The sequence below is a fragment of the Spodoptera frugiperda genome, chromosome 8 (genome assembly GCF_023101765.2).
Source record: "Spodoptera frugiperda isolate SF20-4 chromosome 8, AGI-APGP_CSIRO_Sfru_2.0, whole genome shotgun sequence".
NCBI lineage: Eukaryota > Metazoa > Arthropoda > Insecta > Lepidoptera > Noctuidae > Spodoptera > Spodoptera frugiperda.
The window spans coordinates 3,812,515-3,835,646 of record NC_064219.1 but is presented as its reverse complement, the minus strand read 5'-3'; the positions used below and the strand labels follow the sequence as shown (position 1 = coordinate 3,835,646).

General features: G+C 35.5%; 3 protein-coding genes across 3 annotated transcripts; 1 reads left to right on the top strand and 2 right to left on the bottom strand.

Annotated features, from left to right (window-relative positions):
* The first annotated feature begins 236 nt into the window (after window positions 1-236).
* On the top strand, window positions 237-4,423 carry LOC118275572 (DNA repair protein RAD51 homolog 1). The gene is made up of 6 exons (XM_050695638.1): window positions 237-601; window positions 829-1,028; window positions 1,341-1,488; window positions 1,958-2,166; window positions 2,649-2,778; window positions 3,016-4,423. The coding sequence occupies exons 1-6, from the start codon at window positions 518-520 to the stop codon at window positions 3,259-3,261; spliced, it is 1,017 nt and encodes a 338-aa protein (XP_050551595.1). The 5' UTR covers window positions 237-517; the 3' UTR covers window positions 3,262-4,423.
* On the bottom strand, window positions 3,574-11,309 carry LOC118275571 (NAD-dependent protein deacetylase sirtuin-2-like). Its single transcript, XM_050695637.1, has 7 exons — window positions 11,147-11,309; window positions 10,809-11,069; window positions 9,752-9,958; window positions 9,235-9,384; window positions 7,413-7,605; window positions 6,899-7,085; window positions 3,574-6,553 (listed from the first exon to the last, which is right to left on the bottom strand). Exons 1-7 carry the CDS (start codon window positions 11,259-11,261, stop codon window positions 6,419-6,421), a joined length of 1,248 nt encoding a protein of 415 aa, XP_050551594.1. The 5' UTR covers window positions 11,262-11,309; the 3' UTR covers window positions 3,574-6,418.
* A 240-nt stretch (window positions 11,310-11,549) lies between these two features.
* On the bottom strand, window positions 11,550-22,167 carry LOC118275789 (sodium channel protein Nach-like). The gene is made up of 10 exons (XM_050695648.1): window positions 21,989-22,167; window positions 17,768-17,974; window positions 15,984-16,158; window positions 15,194-15,339; window positions 14,496-14,625; window positions 13,698-13,847; window positions 13,328-13,517; window positions 12,616-12,796; window positions 11,958-12,064; window positions 11,550-11,819 (listed from the first exon to the last, which is right to left on the bottom strand). The coding sequence occupies exons 1-10, from the start codon at window positions 22,165-22,167 to the stop codon at window positions 11,692-11,694; spliced, it is 1,593 nt and encodes a 530-aa protein (XP_050551605.1). The 3' UTR covers window positions 11,550-11,691.
* Window positions 22,168-23,132: the final 965 nt, after the last annotated feature.

Sequence of the window (23,132 nt, the reverse complement as noted above, 5' to 3'; positions counted from 1 at the left end):
AATGATCGATAAGATTTTTATAATCAGGCTACTCTTCTTGCTAAATTAGATAAACTGAAGTGAAGAAGGACTCATTAATTACATAATACAAATGTTTTAAATTATTGTAGACAGGACAATGACAGGACCAACTATCCCGTAGAATTATGAATAGGCTGCTTTGTATCTCAAATCCCAAGTATTCCAACATCAAACAATTCAAAAAAGTTAAACTTTGGAGGGAATTTGGTATGAAAAAGAAACATTTTGACATTTGTTGTTCCGAAAACAAAAAGATCTTGAATCTTCGTGCATGTTGAAACTTGACTTGAAGTTTCTATTTGAATTTGTTTAGTTTCTCAGTTTATTATACTGTAATCTAATTATCAGTGACTAAATATTGAGCTGTTTGTGTAGAGAGTGCTCACAGTTTACAAACAGTTCGAGTACGTAAAATATCGACAAGGACAATTTGTTGTAAAATTACCATACAAAGATTTAAATGTGTCGGTGATAGTGAACTGCTGTGCGAGACAACATGACAGCCACAGCATCTGCAGTCACTGCCTCAGTTGATGAAGATTTGGACGAGTGTGGACCTCAACTTATTACGAAGTTAGAGGTAAGAGTATCATGATATAGGAGCCCTATTCTGAGTTGAATGAGTGGTATTTATTGCGAATGCTGAGAACAAAATTATGTAGGTAACTTTGATTCGAAGGTCAGATCTTATGGGCAATAAAACTAGGTACAAAATAAACTTATTTGTATCATGAATACTTCAAAAAACTATGTCATATCCGTTCTAGATTGTAAATAACAAGTTGCACACTATTCTTTTTCTTCCAGGGCAATGGTATAACATCTGGAGACATCAAGAAGTTAGAAGAAGCAGGGTACCACACAGTAGAGTCAGTAGCATATGCTCCTAAAAAATGGTTGATCACTATAAAAGGTATATCAGAAGCTAAAGCTGACAAAATACTTGCAGAGGCTTCAAAGTTGGTGCCTATGGGCTTTACCACTGCTACAGAGTTTCATCAGAAGAGGTGAGATTATTTTAAAGGTCATATTTATTTATTTCTAATGCTCTATATCCAATTCACTATTGGTACAAATACAGGTCATCTGTACCCTTAGTATAAGTTAGCTTTATGTTAAAAGGAATCAAAATGAGAGCAATTTCAGCATTGATTGGTCAGCTCGAATAAACTAACCAATCAGAGCACCCAACACAATCTTGTTTCGATTACTTTAAATATAATGTAAACTCATACTAGAAGGGTATTTTATTAAAACTATATTATATAAAAACTATATTCTATAAAAACTACAATATCAAACCATTTGTATTTTTCCAGATCAGAAATAATTCAGTTGACTACAGGTTCAAAAGAACTGGACAGACTACTGGGTGGAGGCATAGAAACTGGATCCATAACAGAAATATTTGGAGAGTTCAGAACTGGGAAAACTCAAATATGTCACACTTTGGCGGTTACATGCCAGGTAATGATGCTTCTTGCTAGCTTTGTTCTATGTGCTGTAGGGTAACTATTCTTGTGCTATGCAAATATTTGTGAAAATGATTGACAAGAAATAATCAGGTGATCTGTCTGCTCGTTTGCCTCAAATTCAATAAAAAAACTTTACTTAGGTAGTTAAAGGAATATTTTTTTCTATGGTATAGGCCGGTAAAAAGGCAGACGCATAACCTGATGGTAAACAATCGCCGCCGCCCATTGAACCCCGAAACACCAGTTTCGGTCATTTGGGGGTTAGGAATTTAAGGGTTGTTGGGGATTGGGATTGTTACACGTCGGTTTAATGTGAGATCTTGATATCACTCCTATCGAGAAAGACTATTTGTATTGAACCATAGCTCTCCCACACTTAAAATTGATGATACCAAAAATACTGATGCCACTCAAATATTTTTGCTAATTCTCATTTGACCCACCTTTATCTAACTTTCCAGCTCCCCATAGAACAATCGGGAGGCGAAGGGAAATGCATGTACATAGACACAGAGGGTACATTTCGTCCAGAGCGGTTGCTGGCAGTCGCTCAACGCTACGGCATGGATGGGGCCGCTGTACTGGACAATGTGGCGTATGCTCGCGCGTACAACACTGATCACCAGACTCAGTTGTTGGTGCAAGCCTGTGCTATGATGGCTGAATCTAGGTATGTTTTAGAATAATTTACTTATTCCCGGGGCTAGTTGACGTGTGTAGTTATTTATTTAAGTTGACCAATAACCTGTTAATCTGTTCTGTTAGAGCGAAGCCATTTCTCCTTTGCACTGGGTTGCGTCGTCCCAGGAAGCGTCCTTTTCCATATTATTTTTATGACATAGCCCATTAGCGCATTGCGTAGTCGCGCGCACTTTTGCACGAATTGACGGACAAGCAGGGGAGAGTGATGCGCTGCATCTATGGACAGTCATCAAGCTTGTATTTAAGACGCATCTGCAATGTCGAGCGCCGTCCCAGCCCTGGTGGGGTGTTCAATACGTTGTTTTGTTGCGACGACGCAGCAGGGCTCGTTCTTGTACAAGATTTTTACCTTGCAACATCTAAATTTTAGTTAATCATGTATATTAGCCTTGTACTAGTTTCCACTATCTTAGTATATTAGTTCTAATGCCTTTTTTTTTACATTTTCAGATATTCTCTGATAATAGTGGACAGTGCCACCGCTTTATACAGAACTGACTACTCAGGTCGTGGGGAGCTTAACTCCAGACAACTACATCTTGGACGGTTTATGAGGATGCTGCTTCGATTGGCCGATGAGGTATAACCTTTTTTTTTATTTAAAATAGAAAATAAATACATTTTGCATATTTCTGCAATAAAGAAGGGTTTTCGATAAGAAAGTATTCACCAAATAACAAAAACCTTATTTTATCTTTTTTATTTTACACTTTATGTTTATTATACAAAGGTGGACTTAATGCCAACTAGGTCGGAATTTCCACAAGATTTGATAGATTCTGCATTCAAGTAACAAAAACCTTTACCCTCATTTCAGTTCGGCGTAGCAGTTGTCATAACGAACCAAGTAGTGGCCCAAGTTGACTCAGTGGGCGTGTTCAACGCTGACACGAAGAAACCTATTGGTGGACACATAATTGCGCACGCGTCGACGACCCGCCTCTATCTACGAAAGGGGAGGGGCGACAATAGAGTGTGTAAAATCTACGATAGCCCATGTTTGCCTGAAACTGAAGCTATGTTTGCTATAAGTAATGAAGGAATTACTGATGCCAAGGAATAAATGCACTTTTCAGTTTTAACATATTTGTAAGCATTTTTCACTGTATCTAGTTTGTGTTTGAGAATTTTAGAGTATTTTCTTGTCTGTTTGATAACTGTATAAATGTATTCTGACGAACAGATTGTTATTTTTATGCACTTTAGATTAGAAAGTCGATTATATTTTTTGTCAGTCAGAATGAAAACAAAAAATGTTTAATAAAAATGCTACATAACACATTTGGCTATTTTTATACTACATAATTATAATCTCATATTGTAAATAAGTGATCACTAATACTAAAATATTGTATGAAGTAAATAAAACAAGATATTTATAATAAATATTATGCGTTTATTTTCTCAAATATGGCTTACAACGGTTTATATAAATTGCAAGTACATACGAACATTAAAAATAAAGCAAATACATATTTCAGAACAAAACTTATGAATGTCCATAATTCCATATTATCGAAAAATAAAAACAAAAAATATACGGTTGATTTATTCAATTTACAATTTATATAAAATTTGTATTCTGCATCAACATTATTAAATGGTTTATTATATTCAAAATAGTTGATATATAAGGCTGTATTATTGCTTGAGTATATTATATCATAATAAATATGCTTTTGCTTTGCGTAGTCCCCTCTATACGACCGGTAACTCGGTTACATAATAAATAGGTAAATGTACATACATAAGGCCTATTATTTCAATCCTAAATGTTACTTTACAGTCTATTTTTGTTGGATTATGCAATTATGGAGATAAACATTGAATATTATATTCTATTTTCTATTATTCTGAACACTATGTATGCATCAAGCTGATTTTTTATTGTAAAATATGTATTTGAGAGCATGGTTACACATTATTAAGGAACTACATTATCAACCAATCCTAAATTATCGGCGATCCTGCTAAAATACACTGCAAAACTATTACTACACACCCCTTAGAAAATAGGTATATCGCTAAGAAAATTTATATGTATAATATAAATATGTATGTACTGATTTTTAGCACGCTATTGTTACTACAATATCTGTATCATAAGACCTGTTTAAAACTATCGACTATAGGAATTTTAAAATGTCTACAATTATAATTATAAATGGAAGTTTTTGAAGGCAGAATTAGAAATGCAACTTTATTTTTTATACACAACAAATGAATAAGACAAAATAAAACGAAGATCACATGAAATTATAAAAATAAAAAGGCTTATAAATTAAATAATTGTTGTTATTATTGGTCATGCAATTAAAACTACCGTATCGTGGATGTCTGTCGGTCCATGTGTAAGTCACTAAGAAATCGCTATGCTGACTAGTCGACGACCACCTTTATATATTGACGTAACATCACACCTTTTATCCCTGGAGGGGTAGGCAGAGGTACACATTACGGCACGTAATGCCGCTATACAATGTACACCCACTTTTCATCATTTGTGTTACAAGTCCCATGTAATAGGAAGTGAGCCTATTGAATCAGTGATCTTTATATATTGACTACTCTTTATATTATAAAAACCCTTTACACTTATTGGTCACCATTGGTCAACAAATAAATTATTTTGTAGTCTATGCAGAGTGCTTCTCGCAATCCTCGTAGTACATAGACATATTAGGCATCATTTATAGCTCTTTTTATTTTAGATTCATAGTCCTACTTTCGCAATGGTTGACTAATAGGTATAATCATCGAACGACCATGTTGCAGCCACAGATTTCAGAAGATATTGACAATTTAGAAACAGCTTATGTAAAGGAAAATTCTATGACCATAATTTTAAATCCATCTATTTTTTATATTACTAGATCCATCACCTTGATCTACAATATAAATACATAGTTAAGGCAACACAATTAGTATTTAATAATGATTTTATCTGTACTTTAATGCCTAAGGTAGTCAAAAATATTTAAACATTGATTGATATTATATTCAACACAAGTATTGCTGGCGAATACAGCTCTAGAATAAAAATACTAACCCACTAAACAATTTAGGTAGTCTATAATAAAATTAGTACTCAGAAATCTACTAAATACATTAAAAATTTTGATGTTTTAAGTCAGGAAGCCCATTGCTATTGGTAACTTATTTATGTCGAAACTAGACAACATGCAATATCAAATTAAAAGTAATTATATCCAAGAAAAATGTTTGAAACATAAATTAACCCAAATATTACTGCAATAAATAAGAAATAAATAACTAAAAACCGTAAATAAATTACTTTTTGAGGCACAAGTAACACGTATACAGCCTCTACTACTTTTCTAATTTGTATCAATCTGGAATAATTATAAATGTTGAATAAAAATAAAAACAATAAATTAAAAAATTATGTCAATGTAAAGTCCATTTCGATCACAACTATGGTAAGTACCTAGTTCTTTTTATGGATCTTATTTTTTTTTAAATAAATCCATAAGTATTATTTTTGGATTTTAAAGTCAGTTTACAATTTTTTCTCGTTCAATATTTTCTCTTTAGTGTTGGAAGGAAAATATTGTATTTTATTTTATTATTATTTATTTAACTTATATCTGACTGAAAACATAAGTTTACACTATAATCCAGTTACCCATGAGGCCTACTTCACTGTTTATTTAATATTTCATTCTGGATTATACATACCATGAGATAAATATGAAACAAAAAGTATTATATTTTGATGAACTTTTAGGCACACAAATTTTTATTTCATAACTAGCTGGCCCGGCAAAATTCGTACCGCCTAAAACATTTTGTTCCCACCTTTTAAACCTTCCCTGGACTTCCACAAATCATTCAAGACCAAAATTAGCCAAATGGGTCCAGCCGTTTTCGAGTTTTAGCGAGACTAACGAACAGCAATTGATTTTTATATATGTAGAGATAATTTTGTCGTAGGTGCCATACTCAATTCAATTAAAAATCATTAGCGTAGGTATATTTCATTGCATTACTATTTTTTTACCATTGACATACCATATACACATTTTCGGTTTATACAGCCCAAATTGGTATAATTACTATATTTTTTAAGTATATTGTTATTAAGTGAAGCAGGCCGTTTAGCTAATATGTAATAAATAGTAGGTTATATTTATGAAATTGTCCTTTTCCTGACAATTTCATAGATAGAGACCTAATAAAGTATATGTTTAAGTCTGTACTCATAGTTTAGGGTCCGCTGGTGGTATAAGCAGTGGTGCTGGGGTCGGTGGCACGCAGGACGCGTGGGGCGTAGACAAGGCGTTGGCGAGATCCAAACGCGCGTGGTCGCTCGCTACTAACGCGCGTAGCTCGTCCTGTGAGAAAAGTATTTGGTGAAAATTACATATATTTCTTGACAATTCATAGTCAAAACTGCCTCATTATTCCCGTGATAGCAAGGGTATCTGCTGAGTAGAGGGGTTCCAGCTTGCTTCAAACATCAGACAAAAACTATGCCTGGTCTACCGACACAGGTATTACATAGATTCCAGAAGTGAAAATTGGGTATAATATAGGGTGACTGGTAATTAGTGGAGGATATTTAATCACGGGATTGTCCTTAGTACATAGAATTCAGAACTGTTGAAAATTGGGTATTATATTTGCTCCTTGGGGATAAACAGACACATTATTTATAGCACAAGAAAATAATAACTTACCCCCCATCCCAGTCTATCAGCGAGATCCTGGCATCCATCATCACAGTCTCCAAGGCGGGCTACATCCCGTACAGCATCCTCATCCAACTGCAGGCCTCCGCTCATCACTCCCCACAGACGCAGCAGTGGGGACCTCACTCCAGCTTTCTCACGGTTTATCAGTAGCCGAGGACACCAATCCGGAACCCTTTAAAAATATAATCAGCTTGTTATATATCATACTGCAAGTCTAAAGATTTTTATTAAGAGCTGTCTAGTCGGCAGCTCGAACTTGCTTGTTGGTGTGGCAAATATGCACAAAATATATAAGCACACGCCGTGTGCTCCATCTGCGGCCATATATTCGCTTCGCCGTCCTGGCAGTAAGCGAGTTGGTGGCCAAACACAGATTTAACAAGGGTAGAAAAAAGGTCACTTCATGATGAAACTCATGCATCAACATGCTCATTCCTCATGTTATAAATTTCACAAGAGTGATTGACTGGGTTATAGTGGTTAGCATAGTATAACTTACATATCAATAAGTGAGGCGAAAGGCTGGACTTCAAGTGAGGATCCCATGATGATGAGCATGTCACACTGCTGGAAGTCTTCCTGCAGACACCGCTGGAACCGGTCAGGCAGGCTCTCTCCAAAGAACACTATGTCTGGCTTCACAACGCCTGGGCAGTCCGTGCAGATTGGAATTTGGTCCGCAAATATACGCTCTGAAAAGGATAATGTAGATAAGAACAGATTTACAATTGGTTTCTTTCTTTTTTTTTAACAGTAGTAAATTATTTTTTATGTACAATGGAGGACAGATACGCCTGATCATTTTAAAATTTTATTGCTTGAACCCAGCAAAAACACTATGCCATGCCCCATAAATATCTCATCTAATAGAAAAACGATGACGTCGCAGCTTAGTGACGTAACACGTATAATCCCCCCACTTCAAGGTCATGGGGCGGAGCTAGAGAGCGGATCTCATCAGGTGCAAGCAAACATTAACTTAGTGGTGGTCAGGCGCATGTGACCACCATTGTACATACTTTTACTATTTGCTTTTAATGGAATTCGATTATCAAAATGTAATTCATACAAGTAGATCCCACAAAAACATTTCATGTTAAATGTTGCCAAGACGAGACCATATAGCTCGCACTGTCAAAAAGTAATCAGATCCCGTGTAGAGCCAAGTTTCTAACCCTACATGCCCAGACCTAAATCGATAAGCCCTAATTTCACACTCAAGTTACGGGGAAATTCTACAGCCATAGCTCGTACTGCGTAGTTCGTAGCGCGTAGCAGAGTTTTTACGCTATAATCTCGCAAACCTTGGACGTAACTGGCGAGTTGGCCGCACGGAAAGAGTTTAGAAGATTGAATAGATTTTTAAGCTCAAGCCCATATGACGAATAGCAAAAAGTCCGTGCGGCCGACTCGCCAGTTACGTCCAAGGTTTGCACGCCTACGAGATTATAGCTGAGTTGAGTGTGAAATTAGGGCTTATCGATTTAGGTCTGGGCATGTAGGGTTAGAAACTTGGCTCTACACGGGATCTGATTACTTTTGACAGTGCGAGCTATATGGTCTCGTCTTGGCAACATTTAACATGAAATGTTTTTGTGGATTTCCTTTCTTTTTGTAGGTTGCTTATGATAGAAAGATAAAATGAGCGACAAATACAAGTATTTTTTGTCGCTCATTTTTTCTTTCTTTTTTTGGGGTATATTTCTTGTGCATCTGAGATGCCCGAGTCTGAGATCATACTTGTGTATAATTTTCAGATCTCAAGCAGGAAATAGGGAATTAAGTTTCCCTATTTCAGATTTTTACCCCTCCGCGGCCGCATTCAGACCTCTAGCGTCAAAAGTTGCGGAAGTCTCGAACAAACTTTCACCCCCTAGTTTAAGGGGTTGGGGGGTAAAAGTTCCAAGTTTTAGGATTTTTTTGTTGTTTGGGTACTAATACTAGCTTACATACCAAATTTCAGTTTTCTAGGACTTCAGGAAGTACCTTAAGAATTTTGTTGATCATCAGTGAGTGAGTGACGAAATCGGGGTATTTTAGATATCAATAAAATCTAAAGTATAAGAGCTATGCAATTGAAACTTTAGAGGTTTATTAAGTCTACCACTGACATTATATCCTGAAAATTTTGTTTATCTGGTATAACCCAAACTCAAGTTATGAAGGTTCAAAAATACGACGAAGCGCTTCGAGAAAAGGTAGGTAGTGCCCTTGCGCTTGCGCTTCGCTTGGCTCGTCTTGGCGGGGGCACTACCGTGCCCCCAGATTTAATTTTATTTATGAATAAAGCTTTTGTTGCAATAGTAATAAAGTAAAGGTACCTTTGACATATTCAAGATTATATTCCTTGCGGCAGTCAAGACAGTGTGAAGTGTAGAAGGTGCCGTGAGCTTCTACTAGTTTCTCCTCAGGAATGCCAGCTCCTCGCTCCAATGTGTCTATGTTTTGGGTGTAGTGGCGAAGAAGTAGACCTGAGAAATAGACACAGAATGTATATGCTGTATTGTTGTCTATTTATTTAGAAATACTAGCTACTTCCGCGCAGTGTCACCCGCTCAGTTTGGCTGTTATTGATCGTAGATAAATGGAGTATCCAACACAAAAAGAATTATTAGATTCTAACCAGAGATTAGCGCATTTAAACACATAATCAAATTCTTCAGCTATATTATATGTCTTGCAATACAGTTTTTCAGTAGAATTAAAAATAAATGTTTTAATTTAGATTTTTACAACAGAAAGTGAATGATGAAGATGACTTATTAGTCATAACTGGGCACTAAAATTGTTCACAACCCTGTTATACAAGATTTAACAATATTTTTAAAATATACATACCTTTTTCATGTAAAAGCCTTATGAAATAATGTGAGATCGTGGGTTTGAAGCTTCCAGGGTACAATTCCTTGGCTAGCATAAAGAACGGCTTGGGATTTTGTCTGAAGAAGTTTATCTCGAATATTGCCTGTGGCTCTGGAAGATCATATTTTTGAAGGTTGTGGTAGAGACCCGTTTCAGGGCTACGGAAGTCCGGGATGCCTGCCGCTGTAATAAAGAAATTGTTTTACAAGTTAGCATGAATACATTTTGTCTCTACATAATGAGCAGTCACTATGTGTGAGTCAATTTTGAAATATTAGTTAACACTTTTCCGTATTTCTATGCTTCTAGTTATACTAAAATTCACAACCAGAATTTATAGACATTATTTTTTTTTAGTTATTTGATTATTTTTTATTTAAAACATACTTAATTTTAAAAAAACAGCGAGTAACAAACACATTTAAAGATAAAAATCCTTATGCATGAAAATTGCCAATATTTTTCTTAAAAACCGACAAATTCACCTTCGAACTTCAAATTATATGTAAATATATTGATTAAAACATTACCATAGGAGGATATGTTTTATCTTCCTCGTAGCTACACAACTAAATCATAAAGTTTCCGTCAAAACATGTATGACCTTGGCAGAGTAAACAATGATATACATGTACCTAGTTATTAATTTTCCATTGCTTTTTTATAGTGATATGATTAGTTACCTGTGGTTAATGTTCACAGACAATATAGGGTTGTTTACTTTTTTATTCCAATAAGATTATTTATTTTGGTTGTAGTGTAGGCTTGTTTATAATAATTTGTTATGAACCAAAAACATGATTGAATTTATGTTCTAATATTGATTCCGATATTGCCTTGATCATTTCATGTACCTAATTTCTAGAGTTAAATAGTGTTTGCATTTAACCAAGGAACATTGATATGCAAATTATTAATAACACAGACATAGACAAAATAGTAAATAATAATAAACTCAATCATAAACAACATACTTGATTTGCATTGAACATGTTACTTAGGTAACTAATTAAATTAATGTTTTTACACTTACATGTTGAAATACCCGCCCCGGCCAGAGTGATTATATTTTTGCAGCGTTCACTTTTAATCCATTTGACAATGCCGTCTAAGTTTACTTCATCCAACACCTGCTCAACAGGCGCACTTGTTGTTTCTGGCGGCTCGTAAAACCCGAGTTTCTGGGCCAAATACCGACGAATGGAATCCACATCCAAGTCCCTAATACGAGCTCCTAAGCTCTCCACAGGATTTGGCGGGACGCTCGGCACTGCCTGATCCACAGGGTCATCCCCTACAATCAAACCAAAATATTCCAACAATACCGTAATATAATTATCCAGAAACGTTCCCAATGCAACAATATCTCACCATCACTCTTTCCAGGCGGAGAATTTGCAGACATTTTGCGTAAATAAATGAAATTGCGACTCGAAACCTTTGTCCACTTTTGCCACGGTTTATTTGACAGATAATGGAGGCGCATTCTCGAATACAGTTTGCGTTGCACTGATATTGTGTGGACAAATGTTTATTGCTTAAAAGTTATTTTTATCTTGTACTTTGTTCGATGACGATTTATTAAATGTGCATATTATATTGTTGATCATTTTATTTTAGACTGGATATTATTGATAGCGATATGTTGTATTTGATGTTCTTTTATTGAAAAAACGATATGGATTAAATAATTACATTGAATGTATTGGATTTACGAAGTCTTATTTATTTGTATTAAATATATAATGAGTGAGACTTTGTATGAAATCGTTTTCATAAATAAACTTAAATAGTGTAAGTTATTATTTGGTTTACCTCAACAACCATTTTTATTTATTTCTCATTAGCTAACTTCGTAAATGCTCTACTAGTGATGGACATAAATTGACTAAAATACGGGTTTATCGACATTATATTTATTTATTGTATGTTACATAATTACTGTACATTATTTGAAAAAATCGAATGAACATAAAATAAATAATTTCAACGAATGTAAAGATACCAATGCCCATACACACGCCCGCGAAACTGCCGATATTACCTGAAACAAATTTCGTTTATTTTATTTTTTAATATCGAAACTATGGTATTGAAATTTAGACGACTGTCTCTACGTTTATTATGTATGAGATAAATATGAATATGAATATTACGATAAATTATTATATTTTGTTCTTACTTAGTATCTCGTACCAGTAGGAAACCACATCAAGACGATGTAGAACACCTTCTCCAGTAGCTTGGAATACACTTATTACGCTTTTGTTCCTTAGATCCAGGCCGGAACTGTTAGACAAATAGAATTTATACAGAAGAGTACTATATCTCTTCTATCATATAACTCACCCTATCATATTATTATAAGTTAAAGTTAAAAGTTAAAATAGACATTGTCACTTAAATAAAACTTGATTTTATTATGAAATGACATAGATTTTAAAATGATTGCCTGTTGTATGCCTATTTGTCTTCGGATAAATGTGAGAGAGCCATGCTTCGGTACGAATGTAATGATACAACGGCCTCACAAAAAACCGATATGAAACAACGATTGCTTGTATTTCGTTGTGTGAGTAAGATTACTGGAGGCCCAATTAACCCCCTTCCCAATCTTCCCGATTCCCGATTCCCCAACAATTCTTAAATTCCAAACCCCTAAAAGTCTGGCAACACACTTGTAACGCCTCTGGTGTTTCAAATGTCCATGGGCGGCGGCGATTGCTTACCATCAGGTGATCCGTCTGCTCGTTTACCAGCGTATTACATAAAATAAAAAATATCCTTTAAAAGTATAATGAAATGTTTTCTGTATTAGAAACATTAAAATAGTTACTAACAGGAAACTATTTCTGAATCCCGGCCGACCTGTTCTAAAGGAATCAATTTTGTACGATCTGATAGAATGATCAGTTAATTCACAGTCTGGCCAGCAGTTTGGACAGTACATCGAGACTGTTAATTCTTCTTTCAGCGCTTCATTGCCTTCAGCATCTCTTGGATACAAATACTGTAGTTTATCTGGAAAATGTAAACTAATATTGTAGCACGAACTTCAATTGTTTGTATTTATGCAAAAAGGAACCAACCTACAAAAACGCACTTTTGAGATTTTGGTTTTGCTTTACAGTGTAATGTTTGTTGCTGTTAGTTCTATTTTGCTTTTAGTATACCTTATTTCCAAAGGAAAAATGATGTGGTTCTTTTTTGTACAATTATTTACAATTTCGACCATTTTTTTTACAGAAATTTTACGTATGGTTCCATTTGTCAATTGTCCGTATTTTTTATAAATATGGACAATTGTTATTATTTTGGAAATTTTACATCAGGGTGACATAACATTATACTGTGTTACACTAAAAAACAACATTTCCTAGCCATCAGTCAATCTAACCGCCGTACTCAGAGTCATTTAATTGGTTACTTAATCCCGTTCTTAGGAATTGTTTTCCATACAAAATCGTTACTAAGGAATAGTTTAAGTAATCATTAAATTACCCTGAGTACGGCAGCATACATAGGCATAGGGTATTGTTAGATCTTACGTACCTTTATATTTGTGCAAACAATTTAATTCCTTCAGCGTACATATTGGTAATCGAGAAGTACTTGGCAGAAAGTACGGGGTACATTTGCACAATGTTTGCACTGTTTCAATCCGACATTTGGTTATGCAACTACTATACGAATAAATGTTCTTGTACATCTTCGGTAAATCTTTTTGGAATAGACACTGTCTCTGCAAAATAGCAAAAATTATAATTTGCTACCAGTTTTTAGTGATTACTAGAAAAGTAATATGACTTCACATGCCATCTAACGAAAAAAAAACTTTTATCTGTAGAAGAAATTATTTGATTTTAATTTTGTCATATTCAATTGGCCACCGTTTATAAATGTTGATATTGTGGTTAAATACCGTTTTTATAGGGTATTTGCGAACTTCCGATGAGGCCACTTGTTTGATTGAAGATAAAAGATAGTATTCCGCTTGACTAGGTTGAACTGTGCGCTGCAGTACTCTTCCACCAGTCATATCAGCAAAATGATACGAATTAAATACAAGAATCTGCAAACGGATAAGAAAAAAATATTCAAAATATAGTTTATCGACTTATAAAAAAAATTAAGCACAACACTATTCTTTACGACAGTGCGCCCAGTATATAATTTAGTATGTTTCTATTATTTTATTTAATATCTAATGCACGTGTCATGCTGTTTTTAAGTAATTTGTGAGTCTCAAATCTTAAATAAAGCGTTTTTATATTAACCTTACATCAATAAAAAACTATTGTCGTGTTACGCAGCTACTTTTCGTCTATTTTGAGTGACAATGTTTTCACACATTTTGCTTGTCGTAGAGGGCGCTGCTGTACCACTGGAAAATATTAATTTAGTTCTGATTAAGTTTCTGTTAGCACAATACTTATGTTTGTAAGTTTGTGTGTTTATGAGTATGTTTGTTACTCAATCACGTCAAAACGGCTAAAGGGATCGGGATGAAATTTAGAACAGGGGTAGATTATGGTCTGGAATAATGTCTTATTTATCCCACAGGAACGAAGGTTTGAATAATTCATAATCTATACCCATAGATTGTGGTTGAGTAACATAAACTACTTTTTCCCCCCTCACGGGGACGCTAGTAGAAGCTAATTATTAATAGGTTTAATATAAGTAAATGATTTTAAAATGAAATAATAATGTAACGTACGTCAAATCCCTGTCTAAACTGGTGCAGCGGGTATGCGTAGTCATCCAGCATGGTATCGATGATCACTCGCAGGCCGTTCATCAAACCTGGCACTATCTGTCTCTTCACTTCGCCTATTGTGCCTTTTGGGCTGAGGGGTAGGAAAAACTTATTAAAACATTAGGTACATCATTTTGTTATTGGTACTAGCATAGGTAGCTTGTGTTTTCAAAAAACCTTAACTTTTATTAAACGAATCATTATTCTCCCGCGTTATTAAGCATCGTGGTAGCTTATTATCATCCTTATTTTTATTGGATTGGTTAAGAGCAGTGTCACAGCTTAATTTATTGAAACCATATTTTGAGTTTCAATCGGCAGAATTGTTAACTTTTGGTTGAGGATAATGACACCGTTAACTTTTTGTGTTTTTTTGTAAATCGCTCAGCTACTCAGCTAGACATTACAGACTACCTTAAGGTATTATAAGTACCTATATTTTTTTTATCTATTCTAGACAAGGTTACCGGGGCTCTAAAGCTCGAAGGCTGTTCCGGGCCTAGGTTTCATGTATATGTAAAATTATATAGGTATTTGTAAACGCATCCACAACACAGGAGAAAATCCTAGCGTGAGGCAACGTTTCAAAAATCAAACGTATAATTATTTGTATTGATTTTTGTTGGTAATAAAAATGACTAATTCCTTGAAATACTCACTTATCCGCAGCACCATAGTCTAACACATAATTGAATGCACAGCAATGCCCCAGCACAGTTCTCCGCACTGTGAAGATACTGCTGCAGTTCACCAGCTTGCCTCCCCATATACATCTGAGCAGCATTTCATCACACGATGGCGCTAACTAGGTTTAAAACAAACATTACAGTTATAATTAGTTGCTTCATTAGTTCCTAGGGATGTGCCGTAACAGGTGTTGCACCGTGGGGGCTTCGGAGCAGGTCTACTAAGAGGTCTTGGTGCTCCTTACAGGTGTAGAGGGTGGCCACTGGGGTGGTTTTACTGAGGCAAAAATCCAACACTCCCTAATCTTCGCCCCAAAAAGCTAGGCGCCTTTTGAAGGTTCGACTAAACACAACTGTAGCTGCCTTACAAAGACTTTCATTTTTAGACCCTTTTTTTTTTTGATGACGAGGTGAAACCTTCAGAAGTCTTCTAGGTTTCTCGGAATAAAAGACTAGGGAGTGTGGGATTTATACCCTCAGCTTCTGTAAGGGGCACCGGGTCCTCTAATAGACCTGCTCGTGTTCCTTAAAAACCGAACATAACCCCATGACCTTCGTCTGACTAAGAAATTAAACAAAAGACAGAGGTCTTTAGTTTAATTTTTTCCACCTTGGCATTCGTGATAGCAAACTAGACTACTTACTTGTAGAGATTTGATTTCTTTGATAAATAAGTTATTAAAAAAATATCTACACATTTTATGACTTAAGTATATGACTAATAACAGATTTTGGAATATGTACAGATTGTATACTAACTCACCGTATTCATAATATTCACAGTTTCAGATCCGAATACCTTAGAGTATTCTTCAATTAATTTGCTTTCAGAAAAGTTAGATGGCCTCTTCTCAAAATTAATCAGTTGTCCCATATGGCGCAGGAAATGCTCCAGTTTACTAACGGTTAAATTGTGCAGTTTATTCAATTTCGGATACCTAAAAGACAATAATAATTTAAATGAGAACCACCATCTTTTTGTGAAGTCGGTTAAAAATACTATACGCTTGTATCTTTCCGGAAAAGAATAGCTTGTATAAGGATTAGTCACACAATTAAAAGCACAACTTATTTAGACACCACTGATAAACGGTGAGGAAACCAGGGGGCCTACTCTAATTCAACGAACGAACAAAAAAACTTCGCAGATTGCATACTACAATTCTATTTATTGCGAACTTTCGTAAACAAAAATGAACGAATGAATAGAATTTGATATATAATTTAAAAAAGAACGTTATTTCAAGTAATTCTATTAGTAAATCAATAAAACCTACGGCTGAAGATTAAACGAAACTTCGGATTTGAGAACCGGAGTAGGCTTAGGTATGTCCGATTTCTAATTAAAATGTTGAAATCACCAACGCGCATTGAGCAAGCTTGGTGGTTAATGCTTAAACCTTGTTCGTGTGAGAAAAGGCCGTTGGCCAGCATAATGAGAAACACCGTCGTTCGAAATCAAACTGAATTTGATCATTTTAATATTTTTTAACCGTCTTTCTTCAGTCAAGTCGGTATATTATTTTATTATTTAAAAGTGGTACGTTTGAATGATACCTAACTATTAGAAAAAATGGCTGGTGATAAAAAATCAAGGCTGTTTTTACACAAGGATTTTCTTATATTGTCATTGTTCCACATGAGGTCCTAACACACCAAGCAAGAAGATGCACTTTCATTTGTTATTTATAAACTATTAAACCATGACCCCAAACAGTTTCTAAGAAAAAATCCGCACATTAACGTAGAAAGTATATTAAATAAGTATTAGAACAGGCTATAAGTTGTCTAAGTGCAAAACATAGTATCACATAGCATGCGAATCTAAGCGTCGGCTGAAGATTAATGTGTTTATTATGTATATTCGGATTTTTTCCTAACTTCTAACGTATAAACCGCTATAATAATGTTAGTTGAGAAAGTGAATGTTATGGAAAATCTGGGTTAGTTTGTTGGGTTAGAAAATGCAAGTGTGATAGCTAATCTTTTAACTTTATTCAGTAAAGTTATCGATTTAATTTAAGAGTTTTGCAAACTAGTTAGTTTCTATAATAACTATCGTGAGACATACTTAATTATAATTTAAAATAACGGTTTACTCAGGTATGTCCCTAAAAGAAGAAAAGAAAAGCTGTTTCTTGTACATAATACTGTCGATCAAACTATGTTTGACAATTAACATTGTAAACTTTACTTCTTTGAAACATGAATGAATAGACAAGTACTTAGATAGAGGTCAAAAATATAAAAAAATCGTTTCAGAAAGCCGTTTTCCGACAAATGTGGCACATTTGTATATCTAGTATAAATAGGGTTTAAATATAGACTGCACGGTTGGCGCGGTGGCTGGGCAACTGGCTGCCATGCAACATGTAGCGGGTTCGATTCCTTCACGAAGCAACTCCACTCCACAAATTACGAGTCTGGGTGTCATGTGTATGTGAATTTGTAGTTTAAAAACGCATCCACGACACAGGAGAAAATCATAGTGTGTAGCAACGTTTTTAAAAAAGAAAAAGAAACATAATACTATAAAATAATACTGACATTTCCAAAGCCATTTTCTTCAATGCCTTTTTGCTGATGCGGTTGATATTGCACAGGGCCACTGCTGGGAAGTCAATGTCCTTGATGGGATAGGTGAAGGACTCTCCGGACACCACCAGTGGGTTGGACAGGGTCGACGTCCAGGTGAGATACAAATAGTACTGCACGGTGGAAAAGAGGAGGCATAGCATGACAAACATGCATAGTCTGGAAAGAAAGAAACGTAATGTAAACTTGCATGGTTAGTAAAATTGCTATGGAACATGACACGGATTAGAGAAACGACTAATATTTGGAGACGTTAGTAAGTTGTTAGTTGTTTTACCCATTTACAAGTATTACCACACACACACACACACACACACAACGTCACGCCTTTTATCCCCGAAGGGGTAGGCAGAGGTGCACATTACGGCACGTAATGCCGCTATACAATGTACACCCACTTTTCACCATTTTGTGTTAAAGTCCCATGTAATAGGGGGTGAGCCTATTGCCAGAAATTTTCGAAAATCCGAAAAAAGCCCAGTAATACTTTGCCCGACCCGGGAATCGAACCCGAGACCCCTGGTTCGGCAGTCGCACTTGCGACCACTCGACCAACGAGGCAGTCAAGTATTACCACTACTATAATAATAAGTTTTTAAACTTTGTTTTTTACTTTTTTACGAACACTAACATTAGAACTTGAGCCGGGATATTTACCATGTCTATTTGTGTCTATGAGTTTCCGATATTTCGAGTTGATCCGTGATCATGGCGCTTGCAACAGTGTTGAAATATCGGTTTCTACTGTTACATTTATCTACCACTGTTACAATTATCTATCTTTGTATCTAATAGTAAAAATTTAAATAAAGTAATGAAGTGTGTCATATCAATAACATAGTAGGGTTGTAGCGTGACATTACACACCTTCTGCGAAGCAGTCATGCTAGCTAAGGAGGAGGCGGAGCGCGTGAGGGAACGATCCTCCTCACGCCCCAGCCGCCGCAGAAGACACTCCGAGCGTCGGGGATCGCGTGACGATCTCCGGCCACCGTAAGTGCGGGTCTGCGGACGACGAGTAAGGGTAGCTCGCCGCCCGAACAGAACCAGACCCGTGCGTACGGCGCGTCGCGTTCCGCGCGCGCCTCAAAGAGCCAGACCACCACAGTTGGGGCCCAGTAGGGTTGATGCTCGATCCGGAGCTGCGGAAAACGTAAAAGGTTACCGGGGCTCCGGCTCAAAGCAGGAGAAGGAACGGGGTGGTTTTTAGTCAGTAAGAGTCTGACACTCCCTCCCGCCTCACCCAAGGCGGGAGAAGTCATTGGATGATTTTCCCCCTGAAAAAAAAAAAAAAAAAAAAGCGTGACATTACACAGCAAATATATTTCAAAGACTGGATTATCAAATGTGAATATCACATACCATTTGTGTGGTATTCTAATAAATAATACGAGTGTTAGATCGTGTGAGATAGTTAACAGGAGCCGCCCTGCAAGCTGGCAATTCATCCATAATAAATTCATAGTTACTAATTAATAATTACTATGCAACTTATAGAAAAAAGATTAAAATTACTTGTAGGACCCAATAAATTTTATATTGTAAAAATTAGTCATGAGGTGTATTTATTATCACAGGTATAAGTAACAGGTATTAGGTACACATATAACAGATAAAAGTTGTTTTCGCGGGTGAATCGGTGAATTACAGCACCTATGAAAGCTATAGTTCAAATCAGTCATACATTAAGTAGGAACAGCTTTTTATACTAATGGCTGTTATCGAAATTAAGATAGGTAATTATTATACTAAAGAATATATCTGTTATAAGTTATCTATACTTATAATAAATCTGTAGAGAGGTCAATTCTGTACATGAAATATATTTAAAAAATAACTATCAGGGGGTGATTAGTGGCCGATATTGATGCCATAAATGCAATTAGCAAAATTTTTGTCTGTCTGTCTGTCTGTCTGTATGTTCTTTATAGAAACAAAAACCACTCGACAGATTTCAACGAAACTTGGTACAATTGTTCTTCATATTCCTGGGCAGGTTATAGTATACTTTTCATCACGCTACGATCAATAGGAGCAGAGCAGTGAAGGGAAATGTTGGGAAAACAGGAGAACTTACTCCATTTTTGAAGCTTCCGTCGCGTGTGCAGCCTTAATGGTTAAAGCTACACAGAAATCATGTATGACGGAAATATTCTCCTTAAAATTGTTTAAAAAATATTCGACGACAGCAAATGTCTATCTCTTATGGTTGACTCACAATAACACGTATAACTCCCGATAGCTTAGCAGTTCGGAGCTCTCTCTTCTGATTATATTTGTCTACTCTTACGTTTATAACACTCTCATTCATTCATTCATTCATTCATTCATTCATAAGTATATTATAATAAATCTGTAGAAGGGTCAATTCTGTACATTGAAAATATTGAAAGAATAAATAGCAGGGGGTGTTACTGGATCGATACCAAGCCCAAATATGTGATAATTTTTTTTTTGTCTGTCTGTCTGTCTGTCTTTATGTTCAGGCATCACGTGAAAACTAACGGTTCGATTTCGATGAAACTTGGTATAATTATACCTTATTATCCTTGGCATAAAATAATATACCTCTTTTCCTGGAAAAATACGTAGAAAAAATATTTTACAGTTTTATTCTATAGAACGCGAACTCAACAGCAGTAGCTCAATAGAGGGATCTCCTTAATTATTATGGGCCTCGCCGTATTTGGGTCTAATAGATATTTATAAGATATTGTCAGAGTTACTCAAAATCGAGAAATAAAACTTCCACGCGAAGACCGACATCCGTGCGGACGGAGTCGCAGGCGAAAGCTAGTTGAGTAATAAGTTATCTGTTATTGATCTGTAAAAATAACTGTTCTCAATGCATGTAATTTGATATTTGATAACAGGTAAAAATGACTGTTAACAATATCAGGAATAACAGGTATCGTGTTGGTCCTGATGCAAGTATATTATGATTATGTAATTCGTAACATATCACGAAATTTCTAGGATTGTTTGATGGTCACATAACTAAATATGCAACTGCTTACATTATTTAGTGTGTTAGCGTGATGTTAGACTATAACCTCTTAAATATAGGTACGTAATATAATAAAATTATGAAAAGGTTTTTTTTTCGAAATTTTACACCTATTTCTTGAAGATTAGCGCGATAAACGGTTTTATTGTTTAATATTTTAATTAGGAAATTGCTAAATTATGCTTACGAAATATTGTATAGTGGCAATTTCACTACACAATATTTGTATATTGCCACTGTGGCATTAGGTACGTGTCGTAATGTGCACCTCTGCCTACCCCAACGGGGAAAAAGGCGTGACATTGACGTTGACGAAATAGTTAAATGTATATTTGATTTTTAAAATTAACATTAAAAAAAAAATTAAGTTTATTAATATACATGTAACTAGTGAAAAGTCAAAACTCCTAACTATTATTAAAAATGCAAGTAAAGTTCGCGTGACATAGTTTCGTCCACAATTTTCGTGCAGTCGGCTACAAATCAGACTATACAGAACCAGTATAAGCTGACCTTCAAATGTGGGGAAAGACCATACAAAGCGAGACTATGATAAACTGGACTGTATAGTTCGGTGTGTAGCTATTTATTTGTGTTTACACGTGGCATCTTTGCGTGGAAAACATAGTAACATAGTAACATTGACTTTGACCATAACTAGGTACAGCTTATTTGTCCTTGGTATGTTCCCAAGGTCTATTATAATGTTGTAATACAAGGTTTTTTATAGGACAAGCCCGCCCCAACCCCCATACCACTGCAACTCCTGTATAAAAATATAGACTCTGCTGCAACCATGAAAACACCGGAACATTGAAGTCCGGCGCGTCCCAAGGACATGAATGACTGTCTTGAATCTCAGAAACAACGAAATAAATTAGAAGATATTATTAGAGGAGAAGAAAAGAAAATGATAGGCTGCCGCGCAACGTTTAGCGGGTTCGATTCCCGCACGGAGCAACTATTTGTGTTATCCGCAAATAGATGTTTCGGGTATGGCTGTCATGTATGTGAACTTGTATGTTTGTAAACGCACCTGCGACATAGGAAAATCCTAATGTGGGGCAATGTTTCTTAAAAAAATATATTAGAGGAGAAGAAAAGAAAATGATAGTTTCCAGTAGTACTATTAGTAATTAGAAAGCACTTACATAATATTTATTTACCTTGCCAAAATAGGTTCCTCGGGAGAAACAAGCTGCCTAACGCCAGGTAAAGAAGAACAGCTGATGTACTCCTTGAAAGTCTCCCGAAGACTCTTCCTGATCAGCATCTCGGTGGTCAGACGGTATCTAGGTTGTAAATTTTTCTTTCTATATTTGATCCACCAGAATTCCGGCCCCATTGTCTTATAGGTTATTATTAGTGAAGGGGTTTGTTTCAGCAAATCTGAAATAATTTTATTATAACTTTCGTGTGACATACTAAATTAATTGTTATGTTATTGGCTTACTCACGTAACTGTTTGACGAGGAACTCGACTAGTTTCAAACCATGCTAGAGGCTCATATTCATGAGTAGCATTTCACGTAATGTGACTCTAAGAGGTAAAACAATGGTTTGGTGCCCTGGAAAGTATGTTAAATGTCCTTTACAATAATCAAGTTGTACAACTGTGAAAGTGATGTAATCGATTTTTGTCTGTATTTCAAAAATATTACAGTTGAATATTGAAAAACTACATATAAAGTTTGGTAGTTTGGGTCAAGCTTGACTTGGTGGAGACAAATCTTTACATCTATCTGTATACAATATTTATTGATAATTTAAAAGTTTTTACCTTTAGTACCTTTTCTTCAGTCACACAACATAAAGTGCTGACTTCCAGCCACCCACTAATAAACTAATATAGGTACTAATAGTAGTAATAGTCCACGTTTCAGCCAAATTAATATTAGTTCTGATCTATTATTAACTTATTATTGAAAAATAGAAATTATAGAGTTTAACTGATTATTAAGTGGTAGTGTGAAATGGAAATGTTAATGTACAAAGTGTAGTATGAAGTGCTATAATTGAGTAGTGATTGGTTCCTGTTAGTGTTGGGAAAGAAAGTGCATATTTGAAACGTTTTGCACTTTACGTTGGGTAGTGGGTGTTTATTTTGTGTGTGTGTTTTTATGGTAGGTATAAGCCGGTAAACCATTAGAAGGATCACCTGATGGTAAGCAATCGCCGCCACCCATGGTCACTGTATCGTATCGTCACGTATTTCTATCCCCGAAGACGTAGGCAGAGGTGCACATTGCGGTACGTCTTGCCACTATACAATGTATACCCACTTTTCACCATTTGTGTTACAAGTCCCAT

Coding starts and splice junctions, on each gene's coding strand:
- LOC118275572 (XM_050695638.1), top strand. CDS start 518: ATGACAGCCACAGCATCTGCAGTCACTGCCTCAGTTGATGAAGATTTG. Junction 2,167..2,648: donor GCTATGATGGCTGAATCTAG/GTATGTTTTAGA, acceptor TTACATTTTCAG/ATATTCTCTGATAATAGTGG. Junction 2,779..3,015: donor TGCTTCGATTGGCCGATGAG/GTATAACCTTTT, acceptor CCCTCATTTCAG/TTCGGCGTAGCAGTTGTCAT.
- LOC118275571 (XM_050695637.1), bottom strand. CDS start 11,261: ATGCGCCTCCATTATCTGTCAAATAAACCGTGGCAAAAGTGGACAAAG. Junction 9,385..9,751: donor AAGGCTTTTACATGAAAAAG/GTATGTATATTT, acceptor TCTATTTCTCAG/GTCTACTTCTTCGCCACTAC. Junction 7,086..7,412: donor TTCGCCTCACTTATTGATAT/GTAAGTTATACT, acceptor ATATTTTTAAAG/GGTTCCGGATTGGTGTCCTC.
- LOC118275789 (XM_050695648.1), bottom strand. CDS start 22,167: ATGGGGCCGGAATTCTGGTGGATCAAATATAGAAAGAAAAATTTACAA. Junction 15,340..15,983: donor CTGTGAATATTATGAATACG/GTGAGTTAGTAT, acceptor TTTTAAACCTAG/TTAGCGCCATCGTGTGATGA. Junction 12,065..12,615: donor GGATTCAGAAATAGTTTCCT/GTTAGTAACTAT, acceptor TTTGTCTAACAG/TTCCGGCCTGGATCTAAGGA.